Genomic DNA, 15,155 nt, shown 5'->3' on the forward strand with positions numbered 1-15,155 from the left:
TTTATTTTGTAACGTCTTTTTACAAGGCGACCTCGGTCTGTCAATCTATGTATGTGTGCAAAATTGACCTATCAGCTTATTGTCGTTCTACCAATATTTATTTTTTTATGTTCTTGCCAATTTTTTTGGAATAGAAACGTTATCTAAAATGGCTGATGAGGTTTCATGTAAAAATTTTGAAAGTCACTCTTCCATTTGGTTAAGTGAAACTCATACGATCAAGACCAACATCTAAAGTTGCATCAAATTGCAAAACCTAAAGTTAATTTTTTTTATTTATTTGCATAAAAAAATATAAGATATTAACTTCCTTTCCGCTCCGTAAGTTTAGCAATTCTTATATTTTAATTTGGTAAGAAATTAAATAATTTCACTCCTATTTTTGTTAGTTGGTTGATTTTAGATTCCATTGTTAGATTACAGGAGACGAATTATCCATAAAATTAGATAAGATTTTCTATCTAATTTTATTCCTTTCAACACTTCGACGGTAATTATTAATTCTTCTGTGTGGAAAATGTGTTTCTCATTACTTTATTTTTGCTTCTATAGGCTGAATGGCTTTATATTACCACAGGCAAAAATAGAGAGAATAGAAGTTGGAACCTAAAACAGGCTCAATTGGTGGCGATTTCAAACTCCAAATTCAGTCCACATTAAACCTCTCAACAAGCGCATCTCGTGTTCGACGCAATCGTCTTGTGTTAGACCGCCGCATATTTTGCCAGCAAGTGAAAAAAACACCAAAAAGAAGAAAAAATTAAGAAAAATTGTCTGTGCCAGTCAGGTATTATAACAACCTAGACGGAAAAATTTTATAATTAGTGAAAGATTGAGGATAAAATCAGTCTATTGGAGTATAAAAATGGGCAAAGATACAAACAAAAAAATGTGAAATTAATTGTTGAAAATTATTTAATATTGCCCCAAAATCATAAAATATCCTTTCAAAGTTTTAAGTGAGATCAGCCTTGGATGTAATAATATTTACCCCAATGCTGATTTTGGTTGGGGGAAATTGTAATGTCGCTGGCGTTTCAGACTGATTTTGATGGGTTTCCTTTACTTTTTTCTTTATTGTATTTTTTTTATTATTCAAATTTATTTTGTAACGTCTTTTTACAAGGCGACCTCGGTCTGTCAATCTATGTATGTGTGCAAAATTGACCTATCATCTTATTGTCGTTCTACCAATATTTATTTTTTTATGTTCTTGCCAATTTTTTTGGAATAGAAACGTTATCTAAAATGGCTGATGAGGTTTCATGTAAAAATTTTGAAATCACTCTTCCATTTGGTTAAGTGAAACTCATACGATCAAGACCAACATCTAAAGTTGCATCAAATTGCAAAACCTAAAGTTAATTTTTTTTATTTATTTGCATAAAAAAATATAAGATATTAACTTCCTTTCCGCTCCGTAAGTTTAGCAATTCTTATATTTTAATTTGGTAAGAAATTAAATAATTTCACTCCTATTTTTGTTAGTTGGTTGATTTTAGATTCCATTGTTAGATTACAGGAGACGAATTATCCATAAAATTAGATAAGATTTTCTATCTAATTTTATTCCTTTCAACACTTCGACGGTAATTATTAATTCTTCTGTGTGGAAAATGTGTTTCTCATTACTTTATTTTTGCTTCTATAGGCTGAATGGCTTTATATTACCACAGGCAAAAATAGAGAGAATAGAAGTTGGAACCTAAAACAGGCTCAATTGGTGGCGATTTCAAACTCCAAATTCAGTCCACATTAAACCTCTCAACAAGCGCATTTCGTGTTCGACGCAATCGTCTTGTGTTAGACCGCCGCATATTTTGCCAGCAAGTGAAAAAAACACCAAAAAGAAGAAAAAATTAAGAAAAATTGTCTGTGCCAGTCAGGTATTATAACAACCTAGACGGAAAAATTTTATAATTAGTGAAAGATTGAGGATAAAATCAGTCTATTGGAGTATAAAAATGGGCAAAGATACAAACAAAAAAATGTGAAATTAATTGTTGAAAATTATTTAATATTGCCCCAAAATCATAAAATATCCTTTCAAAGTTTTAAGTGATTTTTGAAATATTTTCAAGTGAAAACGCAACGCATTAACTGCTATAATTACTCATAGTGATGTTTGTAAAAATTTAACTTTTCTATTACCATCGAGTGTAATTTTTCATTAATTTGCATAATTTTATATACAAAAAAACAAAAGAAAGAAAAGAAAAAAAATCGAAAAATTACAACAAAAATAACATACAAATAATTTGCCTATTTCTAAAACAAGCAATTGGCTGACTCCCGTTGCATTTTTGTAAAGAAACAAACACATTATATATACATATTGAACCATATTTTTTGTGGAATTTTTATGACACTTAATGATCATTAAGCTAGGTTTCGTCTTCGTTGAAACCTACTGCTATCAATATCTGTTAAGTGTTGTTTCTTTACAAATGTAACCAGCATAGCCAATGTTAAAATGTTAATGTTTCAGTGTGTGTGATGTGTTGTAAGTTTACCGCTTATAACATCTCTCATTATTCAGCAACCAAAATCTCACCACTCTTTATCACAGCACTCTCCAATAACAGCAGGAGAACACAGCAGAGGAGAATACGATAATTTGCATTCTCTCGCACTGTACGGTTTGCCAACGTAGAAAGCGCTTTCAACGAAGGAGAACAGCACAACAGAGAAACTGTAAGTCATTGAACCTCTTTTACTTACATATCTATTTACATACATTCGGTATGAGAAACAAAACAAAGTGACCATATGATCATGTGATATAAAAGAAATGTTTGAAATTTGTTGTTTTTTTGTAAAGTAAATAATTATTGAGATTTTTTTTTTATATGTAAATTCAAAAGTGATTTTTTCTATATTCTGGAAAAAATAATTTTCGAATATTTTTATTTTTTTTATTTATTATGTTTCATATGGTCACCTTGTTTTCTATCAATGGTTGTTGTTATGAGACACTGAATCGTTTGTATATCCAACATCAATGTATGATCAAAACATTAACAATTTTTGGTTACAAATCGTAAGAAAAAAATTGCAAATTTTTTTGTTTTGAAATTTTAAAAGCAAAATTAATTAAAAAAAATATTTAATATAAAATGTTGATTTTCTTTCTTTTGTTGGTTTTTTTTTATTTTTAAAATAAAACTCGAATTAAATATTTCGTTATATAAGCAAATTATATCTTTTTCTAAACTTCAAAGTTTTTATTATTTTTATTCGTACATAATACCAAATTTAATTTCTTTCTTAACAAAAAAGTTTAAAGTATTTTTGTTTGGAATTTAGAAAAATTATTTGAATATTTATTTTTTTATGTTATTTCTATAATAATTTATAATTTAATTTTATATACAAAAACGTTTTACTTTTTTTTTAAATTTAGGAAATTATTTTTCAAAATTCTGTTTTCAATTTTTCTACTTACTTCACTAGAGCTCATTATGATAATTATTAGCCAATATCAATATTTGTTAAAATATACTGAATGTTAAATGGAATTGATTACTCTTATTTAGAATACATTTTATACCTATTTTTCTCTTTTGTTTAAAAAAAAAATATATAATGGTAATTATTACCTTCAGAATTCCCTATACCAATGTCTATCTACTATTAAGAGATTTTAATGATTGTTCTTGAATTTGAATTTTGTAATAAAGAGAAAATGAACTCTGAATAAATCAAAGTAAATCTGTTTGAGTTCTCCGGATGTGAGTGAAGGCTTGTTATGGACATTTTAGGGGTTGCAACTACAATTTCTCTTTACTTGGATCCGACGTGTTGCAACCACGGTTGGGTGGGCTCTTTGGGCAACAATACATCTCGTTGCTTACGTCATTTGGTCTCTCTCTCTCTCTTTTCTATGCTAAATTTTCTACATTATGTTATTTGATTGTGTGCTTTCCTTTTCCGTCTCTGTTAAATCTAATTATCTGACCTACTTCAACTGATGATTTTCCGTTTCCTCTTTTTCTTCTTGATTTAAAAGTCTTTTATTTACCTCTAAAAACCAAAATTTTAAAAATGCACGTATTTTTTTTAAATATCCTAATGTTAGCACAGTGGTTGCGGGATCATTGAAGGTTGTTAAACCCCCCCTCCGACGAGCTATAAGGCTGGTTCTAAGCGTGCATTCCTGTCAATGACAATCCCAATAATATCTGCCACATTTTCGACCGTTGCATGCTACATTTATTTAAATGATGCACCAAATACCCAACGTTTCTCCGATTGAGACGTAATTTTGCTACAGCGCACAGTGGGTTAGAGTACCATGTTTTCTTGGATCAAATCAGGGAAGCTATGTTAGGATAATTTTTCTTTATTTTTCAGTTAATGCCATTAAAATAAGTTAAAAAATGTTTTCTAAGTATATTTGAGTATAATTTTATTAAGTAATGCCAAATATCAGTGTAGGTATATAGTGCAAGCAGTACAATATGATAACTTATACATTGAATTTTATACATCTTAAAGTTAATCATCCACATCATCATCATCCGCAGCCAGGGATGGTCCGTATGACGAATTTTCAGGTTTTCGACTGTCAAAAAGGTGTAAACGTCGAAAACGTCATAAACCTGTATAAAATGTAGTAAACGTCATTTATTTCAATATTATCACCATATACAGTAATTTTCAAGAACATGTATTATTTTTACTGTATATCTGGCTATTCTTTACTAGAACTGATGAAAAATTCTGAACTTTTTTAAGAAAAAAATTTGAAATTCGATATGGATTTGAGTAAAGCATACGTCATTTCCAAATCAATAAATATAAATAGCTATTTTATAAAAACCTAATGGTTTTGAGTGGGTTTCCGACGATTCTGACGTATGTATTATACGTCGGAAATGTATGTCATTTACGTCACTGTTTCTGACAGGCCAACTCTGTCCGCAGCATCACCAACTTCTGATAACTGCTCAATATGTAAAAGGGCATTTGACAAAATTTCGGGTCCGTGAATACGGACCAAGGATACGTTTCAACAAAAAGTCGTCCTGTATTGTGTGCATATATTTTAAATTTTTCATTATTAATCTCATGGCCACTGGTTACAGCTATAACCGACACATGCATTTTTTATTAAATTAACATCTATTTTTGTTATTTCGGCAGATTTTTTTAGCGTTTTGGTGCGTTTTTTTGATTTTTTAGCTAAAAATGCCATCTTGTCATTCATTGTTTGAGCGCTCGAATTCATCATAAGCTTCGACGATTATAAAAAACAACGTTCGAACTTGTATCTATAAAAATGCTAATAAAAACCCTTTTACCCGATTAGTTGAAACTGCGCAACACAATCACTATTTGTCAAAACAAAGAATATTATTAAAATAGACAAAAACAAACTATTATTGTAACAAGGAATATTATTAAAAGGAACAAAAATAACAACAATAAAATAATTAGAAAAAATAACATGAAAAACAAGAAAACACAACACACGACATCACCAGTCGCGAGATCAATGTGACTTTTAGCAAATTTGACTGCTGCAACACTTGTATTAAACAATGCATTGCTTCTAAAAGGCACAAAAGGGCAGCGTAAAATTTTGCAATATCACACAGATTTATGTCCTCTTTAATATAAACCAAAAATTATGAAACGAATGTGGACGAATAATAACTATTTATCCATTTAATATATAAAAATATTAATTTTTTTGGCATTTTCAATATAAATCATCAAATCTAAATCACTTCCAAACACAATTTGATACTCAAATGTTAACGAAGTATTTGCAAAATAACCTAAACTTCATGGTTTCATTGAAAAATGTTTAACTTTTACAATACTTTTTCAAATAAATAAAATTTTCAACGGGAACGTTTTCACTTTTTTCAGCCTTTTTTGGCACAAAAATTTCTATGAAGTTTGACTTTGAAGTTTCACTACAAAAACACCAGTCCACTTTTGACATTTATTTTAACGACAAGTGATGTAGAATTTTATACACTTTAACCGTGTGCAAAATTTTTTAACGATACTTAAAATTTTATTTTTTAATTAATCCAAGAAAACAGGGTATTCTAACCCACTGTGCAGCGTATCGAATGGCGTATGTCAAGTTTGCTTTACATCGGTTCAAGTCTACAACATTTTGTCAGACACCAAAGACGACTATGTTTGCCCGATTGAAATGAAAACAGATCCTATTTAATTTTGTGCTTCACCTTCAGAGGTGAAGATGGTCATATAGTCAGCCCGTCCTACTTTAGTACTGTCTTTAATAGTTTCTATATAAAAGTTGTTATTATGCACCAAAATAGCACACGAGGATAAATTAAAAAGTTGTTATTGAGCAGGATTGGCATAAATGGTAAAATTGTGCTTAAAGACAAAATTAACAAACTCACAGTGTGTTTTAGAACATGCCCGAATATTATCGCAGTTGCTTTGTACCAGAACCTGTCAGATTATTCAATTAATAGAAATTGTTTTCGTTAAAATTAAGTTCTCTTTTCACCAATGCGTATGATGTAATATTGTTACTGAAAATAATCTACGCCGTAAATACAAATAAAATTGCTTACTTTAAGTTATTTAATGTCCTACTGACTTCGCCATTATTTGTAAACATTATCGCCATATTTGTCCGTTCCTTTAGAAATATTTATCCACATAACCTTAACATCAACACCATAAATAATTCATTCATTCGTATTTACTAACAAAATATTTATTTAAACAACCACCGGTCGTCTAAATAAATACCTGATCAGACATCGACTGGCTATGAAAACGTCATAAATATGTAATGCTCAAATTTCAATTTATCTAAATATTATTTTTAATGAACTACAGTTAGTTGCGTTTATACTGTTCGGTTATGCCGGTATCGGAACGTTGAGCCAAGCTATTGAGATAATCACTGGTAATATCCTTGGGGATTCATCGAGGTAAATTACAATCAAATTTAGTCGTTTTTTTATTACCCAATTTCAACGGAACACTAATTACTGTAACGACTATAAGCTATTTGAATGAAATTAATAATTGAAGTTATTGTTGAAATAGTGGAAAAGTTACTTCAAAATATTGTGAGTAATTTTTTGTTTCAAGTATGAAATGTTGTTAACCGATATCTAATTATGTGTGTATGTATATGTGTGATTTTTGTGGATATTCAGTGTTGATTGATAGGTCAATGGCAAATATCATTGTAATTATAATTCTAGAAAAAATATGACATTTAGATGTAAAACTTTCGGGAAACTTTCCTCAAGAAATGACAGAAGTTTGAAACCCCGTAAGTTTAACCAACATTTTGTGTTTACATGAAGAATTAAAAATCAATTTATATTTTAATGTGACCTATCATATGGACCAAGATATCCATGTAGATTAATATTTTTAGTCCCAAAAATAGTGACGTCATATAACTGTATAGGTTCATTTACGACACCTAATCAATGCGTATGTTTGTTCATTTCCATTTTCCAGGAAAACTACTCAGTTACTTCTAAAAATATATACCTAAAAGTAAACTAATTAATTCCACTAAGATCTACATCATTCAATGTGGCCTAAATATAGGCTAAGATACCACAATAGATTAATACTTTTAGTCTCGAAAAGGTTGAAGGTTTAACTAACAATTCGAACCTTGAAAAAATTTCATGGGAGCGTACACATGAACAAGAAAAACGTGAGCGTGAGAAAATCGAGATGTACAAGAATCAGAATGAAGTCGGGTAATTTCATCAACGAGTTAAACACCAAACCGAAGTTTTTGAGCAGGCACATCCTACAATAAAGATGAAGAAGGAAACTTGGTGACAGATGCAGATAGTGTGCTGAGAATCTGGAAGGAGCATTTACCAAAGCTTCTGGTATTAAATAGTAACTGTGAAACAGATACCCCAGAACCAATAAGACGAAGAAGATACCCCAGAACCCCAGAGATGACGATGTAGATTGTATAACACCTAGCCAAGATGAGGTCAGAATAGCAATTAATCGACTGAAGATTAATAAAGCAGCTTTTGCCGATGGATACCAGCCGATCTATTCAATACCAATGATCAGACGCTGATCGGGAGCATGCACCAATTGATTAGTACAATTTGGCTAGAGGAATGCATGACCAATAATTGTAACCTCAGCATCCCGTGTTCCGTGCACAAAAAAGGAGATAAGACAATATGTGCCAAGTATAGATAAATTAGTCTCCTTCCCATCCCATATAAAGTGCTATTTAGCGTATTGTGTGAGCGACTAATGCCTATGGTTAATGATATTATTGGAGTAGCGTGTTATCTTTTTAACATTCTGCTGGAAAAGACGATACGAGGTGTAAATGTGAACAGAAATGACACTCTGTACACCAAACAGCACATATTACTAGCCCACGTCGATGACATCGACCTAATTGGTCGAACATTGCGAGCGGTTACAGACACCTTTGAATCAATTTAGAAGGAGTCTGCTAAAGTGGGACTGGCGAGAAGACCATGCTGATGGTATCAACGCCCAAGCCGTCCAGCCGACTTCGACCAACTGTGGAACAGAAACTTCGAGGTAGTGAACGATTTTATATACCTTGGTACCGTCATAAATAAAACTAATAACATCAGCTTTGAAATCCGGAGATGAATAGTTTGGACAAAAGATGCCACTGTGGCCTGAGTAAGCCATTCAAAAACAAGGCCGCCTCTCCCTGGTTAAACTCACACTCTACAAGACGCTGATACACTCGTGGACATCGACATAGTCAGGCGTATTGAGCTGTAACGACTACCACGAATTCGATGAAAATATCAAGTGGAAGAAAATATTTCGAAACATGGCCTTTCAAATTGGAAGTGCTGGACACAAGACCGAGGCGCCAAGAAATCTTTCTTAAACTTGGACTATCGAACAAATGTTTTGTCTCAAGCATGTGTACGCATGTGATAAAACCGAGTTTGTAGAAATGCATAATTTAAGAGGACGTAAAGTAGGTTTGAGATTGATTGTACACAATATTCGAAATGGTTCTAAATAAAGTGTAATTGATGTCGGTCGAACGAATGGAGTATGTAATACTAGTGACAACGTGATTTAATCAAAAAATGCATACAAAACATACAAATTATTAAAAAAAACAGTGAGCGGAGCAGTATAGTCGGACGGGGCCGACCATACAATACCCTACACAACTACCACGGAACTCTTACTATCTGCGGATGTTTATTCCGAGCCTGGGCTATATTTCGTGATATTTGCTGCCTCTAGCCCAATTAGAGGTCAACAGCACTTCTTCCTTACACGGACATATTTCCCGAATATTACTATTCATATTCAGTATTGTCCTTCTAATTAATTGAGGACATGAAATAAAGAACAATTTCGAATTGTATGCGTATCCAATTTTCGTGTTGGGTAATTTTTAAAAATATAATTTATCATAATCATATTGACACGGGTATTACGTTGGAATCGAATCAGCTGGGTTTTCCTGTAGCTTTTATAATTGTACCATGAGCATATTAATTTTGTTTTTCCATTTGTAACTCATCGGAATATATTCTTGATCGGCGTAAGATTCTATGACGATCTAGCCATGTTCGTCTGTCCGTCTGTCTGTTGTAATCACTCTAGCGTCTAAACGAATTGAGATAGATCGCCAAAATTTGCAGACAGGCAAAAACTGCAGGTAGGCTCCCGTATAAGGGTACCCCCAAATTTTCGGTATTTTAGGGTTCTTGAGCGCGATTTTCAACCGAATTCGCTGAAATTTGGTATTTTGTAGTAGTATATCGTTAGCTAAAATGCAAAAAGGCGTAACTAACAAAAGCATAATTGTGTAGGAGAAGTAAAAAACTGTTTTGAATGAAAACTATAAACATGTCATGTGACATGAAAAAGTATGCCCAGCAGGGTGATATTGCATATGACGAATTTTATCGATCGTTCCCACGCCACTCTTTCCCGCCCCTGCCGACCGAGGGGGCCACCTCCTCATAACGAGAGGAGCACGTACACCCCATAGTCCGGACTATGGAGGGATATGATGGTATGAAAACTACCGGCTACAAACAATTTCAGCCGGTCATATATGTATTTACTACGAACAAGGACAAAAGAACTACATACGAAGGATTGCATTTTTTATGGCATCTACAGAGTCGTAAAATGGTATACAATTATAAAGCTTATTATAAACCTCACATATAGCACGAAAGGGATCATATAATTCATAATTAGATTTAGCTAAAGAAAGTTTAAGTGGAATGTAGTTACGCGGTTTACGTGGAGGTACATTTAATTTTATTTCTCCAATTAAAAAACTCGAAGCTATATTGCCTCTTAAAAGTTTAGTAATAACCAGTAAGGAAAGTAGTAAAGTCGGACGGGCCGACTATATGATACCCTTCACCACTATGGGTATATTAAACAGGACTATTAACATGAAATATATATGGGAGCTATATAGACCGATTTTCTCAAAACTTGGCAGACATCACTCTAGGCTCAATTCAGTACGTTATGCCAAATTTCGTGCAAATCGAAGGATATATAGGGACTTTGAAGCACCATTTATATGAAATCGGACGAAACTATATATGGGAGCTATATCTAAATCAGGACCGATTTTCACGAAACTTGGCAGACATCACTCTAGGCTTAATGCAGTACGATATGCCAAATTTCGTGCAAATCGAAAGATATATAGGGACTTTGGTGCACCATTTACATGAAATCGGACGAAACTATATATAGAAGCTATATCTAAATCTGAACCGATTTTCACGAAACTTGGCAGACATAATTCTAGGCTCAATTCAGTACGTTATGCCAAAATTGGTGCATATCGAAAGATATATAGGGACTTTTGATGCACCATTTACATGAAATCGGACGAAACTATATATGGGAGCTATATCTAAATCTGGACCGATTTTCATGAAACTTGGCAGACATCACTCTAGACCTAAATGATTAGGCTGTACCAAATTTCGTGCAAATCGAAAGATATATAGAGACCGTTTACATTAAATCGGTTAAATATATATATGGGAGCTATATCTAAATCTGAACCGATTTTTCCCAATTTTAATAGGGTTCGTCCTTAGGCCGAATAAGTGACCTATGCCAAATTTCATCCAATTCGGATCATAAATGCGACCTGTACTTTGTTTACAATTTAACATGGACAGACAGACGGACAGACGGACGGACGGACGGACATGCATAAATCGACTTCAAAAGTGATTCTATGCATATTCTCAAAAGGAACCATGTGTCTATCTCGTTTCCTTTTGCCTGTTACAAACATATGCACAAAGACATAATACCCTGTACCACAGTGTGGTGAAGGGTATAAAAATTACGCGGAGCATTAAACGTCTTCTCTCAAGAGTTGGGAGATCTATAAGTTTCAATCTATTTTCATAAGGCGGGAGAGCTAAATCTGTATTCCATGGTAAACCTCTAAGAGCAAAAAGAAGAAATTGTTTTTGAACGGATTCTATTTTGTCAGAATAACATTTGTAGAGAGGACTCCAAAGTACGCAACAGTATTCCAAGGTAGGTCGAACAAGAGTTACAAAGAGACGTTTGGTCACGTAGGGATCATCAAACTCTTTAGACCAACGTTTTATAAAGCCTAACAACGACTTCGCTTTATTAACACAAGCCTCAATATGTAAGTGGAAACGAAGTCTATTATCTAGAATAACACCAAGATCAACAAAGGAGTCTACATTTTCTAATGTGTACGATCCTATTGAGTAATTACAAGACACATGTCGTGTTCTAAAGAAAGATAGTTTTTTGCATTTCTTGAGATTGAGAGACATGCCGTTGAAACTACACCAATTTGCAAGGGAATGCAGATCATTTTGTAAATAAATATATTGATTTGAAGAATTAAGATTTGAGAAAAGTTTAACATCATCAGCAAACATTAGCACTCTTGACGTTGTAATAGCTGATGGGAGGTCATTTAAGTACAGAACAAATAAAACAGGACCTAAGTGACTGCCTTGTGGAACACCAGAAGTAACTGTTATGTTCTTAGAGAAAATTTCATTAAATAATACTTTTTGTGTACGGTGTTGTAGGTATGAAGTTATCCATTTTAAGAATAATGATGGAAAACCCATGATGTCCAATTTATACAATAATAGGTGATGTGCTACAGTGTCAAACGCTTTACTGAAGTCAGTGTAAATGACATCTGTTTGAAGTTTATTCACAAAACCATTATGGACGTAACATGTTAGCTCTAATAGATTAGTTAATGTTGACCTCCCAGTTAAGAAACCATGTTGACATGGAGATATTAGAGGGGCAACAATGTGGGATAACCTACGTGTTATAAGTAATTCAAATAACTTGGGGATAGCACTTAATTTCGCAATTCCTCTATAATTTTCAATGTTACTTCTACTACCAGATTTGTGAAGGGGAATTATAAAACTGGATCTCCAAAAATAAGGGAAATAACCAGAAGACAACGACGCATTAAATATATTAGTAAGAGGAATATATAATTCATGAGCACAGGATTTAAGGATATATTCGGGAACACCATCCGGACCAGGTGATTTAGAGTTATTTAACGATTTCAGTCCATTTAAGACTTCATCTTCCGTGAGAGTAATAGGGAGGAAGTTATTTAATTTGTTAATATAATAGACTATATTTTTTTAATAAATTTAGTTATTTAGTTTAATGGCAGTCATAACAATTAAGTAAAAATTTGAATTTTTTTAGTTGCATTTATCAAATAAACCCACTTGTAGTTACGTCTTTTTGTTTTTTGTTAATAGAAGCTCCTTTTTTGACCGCAGACGTGTAAAACTTTGTCAACACATGTAGTTTATTGACATTCACAATATTCATTCAAAAAGCCAATTTTCAATTTTTTGTTAGTTACGCCTTTTGCATTTTGCATATGCTAACAAATTTCCCTACAAAAAATATTAATATGCACCCCCTTCTTGGGGTAGTCCCCATATAACCCCCTTTTTTATTTTTATTAAAATAGTTATGCAATTTGTTCCGCGTTTTGGGTTTGGTTCTAAGACTCTGTTGTAATCATATCACCTGCGGAGGATATCGAGATAAAAAACTAGAACGTAAGTTTCGATAATGAACTATATATGAACTATAACCCGTATTTAGACCTAGCCCCTGTGTGGGAGGTACCAGAAGGAGTGGACCGATATTCCCCATCTTCGAACCTGAACTAAGTTTGGAAAAAATAATAAGATGACCAAAGTTTGGATGAAATCAAAATTTTCTGAAACAAATTTAATTCAAAGAAACCATTTTAATCGTGTCAAAGTGTATACATCCTCATTATCCATAAAGCTGAGGGTATAATTGTCCATTAAAAAATTCTGAAATTTGTTTTATAGTTTACATTGTGGTTTACATAACCGGTTTGTGGAAATGTCGATATAGGTCCACTTTTTGGTATTTTCCTTATATTTTCATTTCAAGTACCTGTCAGTATATCTATGGTGGAGGGTATCCAAAGTTCGGCCCGGCCGAACTTAACGCTTTTTAACTTGTTATATTTATTAAAATAAATCTTGATCATGGTTTAGCAATATAGATGACAGATTGTCGATTGAAGATAGAGGAGAGGACATACATTTTATAGATGACAGCGCTCTTTAAAATAGATGATACACACACTTTTAATTTTCATATAATAATTTTGTAAACTTTCTTATGTGTCACAAAACATATTGTTTTACGTATGAAAAGGTGTAAGGTAGGCATCATCTAAAATTTCTTAATTATATACGCGTATATACATAACTGACCCGCAAATTTGCAAGCAATTAAAGTTATTTCCTTGGAAAACTGTCGTTTATAAATTATAACTCCACAAATTTCTTTTTATCACGCATGACATACTTAGTACACATTTGAATTTCGTAATATAAACAAATATTTTTACAAATTGCTTTTCGATGTTCTTGTTTACAATAATTTCCCTTTCTTGTTGGTATATGAAAAAAAAAACTTTGTACAAAGGAAAACAAAACGAAGGAGACCATGAAAATTATATAGAAGGGGGACAAAAAGGTGAACCCCCTGGTACTTACGTTAACTAAATCCTGTGAAGGCGTTTTCGCTACTATGTTATTAGAGGAGAATAAACGTGGAGCACCAATACCATTACCAACCATTCCACCACCGCCACCAACTGCAGACGACTTGTAATTGTTGGAATGCGAGGGCAGAATACCATTTGGCAGGTCACTATGTTTAACACCTCCACTACCGGAAAATGCCACGGCATTATTGTTGTTTTGCGGCATTGACTGTTCCGATGTATAGCCATCAATGAACATTTCACGATTGTCGACAGCTACGTGGGAGGGTAAATTGGTTGTCTGATCGATTAACGATGTTACTGGTGCCGAGGCTGTGATTTGTTTTGGTAAACCACCATTGGCCAGAGGATTTTCAACAAGTCTTGAATCCAGACCCAACAGCTCGTTGCGTCGACTTTGTAGATGTTCTATCCATGCTTCACACGTGGCTAATCGTGGACCCGGACAAGTACCTTCCAATTTACTTATTTTCTCATCTAAACGTACAAATTCTCGAACAACATCCGAATGATTCTACAGAAAACAAGAATGAAAACAAAAACCCGAAACGACAAAGGTGAATACAATAATTATGGGTAGCTATTAATTAATTGGCTGTCACGTATGTTAGCCACATTGTGTACATCGATTAATTTATGAAAATAACGAGCTTTTAATTACCGCTTGTGACAATGGCCACTGGGAGGGTGGCAGAGCTAATCCACCAACGGCACCAGCTCCACCACCAATAGCACCACCACCACCCAAAGGTTCATCTAAAACACTGTTCGTATCCATAGATGAATTACAGCCCATTATTCAGAATCATGATTACTTAAAAAAGCAAGTCGGAACGTCTTGGAAAATCTATGTATTTCGGGTGTAAAGTTTCATTGAATAAATTTGCGTCACAAATTGTATTTCCGTCTTTTTTGCAATTTAGTCATAAAATATTCCACTCCACTTTTGATTGACTGCCTCCACAAAATGATAAAAAAACACTGCGTTTACAATTTTACCGTTACCGTCTTTGTGTCCAGTCGACTTCACGTTTACTCTGCGAATGAACTCCAGCAGTTTCAT

The 15,155-nt window shown here is 33.2% G+C and overlaps 1 protein-coding gene across 1 annotated transcript in view; it reads right to left on the bottom strand.

Annotated features, from left to right (window-relative positions):
• The window catches only part of LOC133320967 (uncharacterized), a 30,467-nt gene extending 15,559 nt beyond the window's left edge, over positions 1 to 14,908 (bottom strand). The window contains exons 1-2 of the mRNA XM_061530060.1: positions 14,754 to 14,908; positions 14,082 to 14,606 (exon numbers count right to left, since the gene is read on the bottom strand). Coding sequence (XP_061386044.1) covers positions 14,082 to 14,606; positions 14,754 to 14,888 — 660 coding nt within the window. The 5' untranslated portion in view covers positions 14,889 to 14,908. The remainder of the gene's footprint in view (positions 1 to 14,081; positions 14,607 to 14,753) is intronic.
• Positions 14,909 to 15,155: the final 247 nt, after the last annotated feature.

Source organism: Musca vetustissima, unplaced genomic scaffold, assembly GCF_032173495.1.
Source record: "Musca vetustissima isolate MV318-11 ecotype Yass unplaced genomic scaffold, APGP_CSIRO_Mvet_v1 utg20955, whole genome shotgun sequence".
Lineage (NCBI taxonomy): Eukaryota > Metazoa > Arthropoda > Insecta > Diptera > Muscidae > Musca > Musca vetustissima.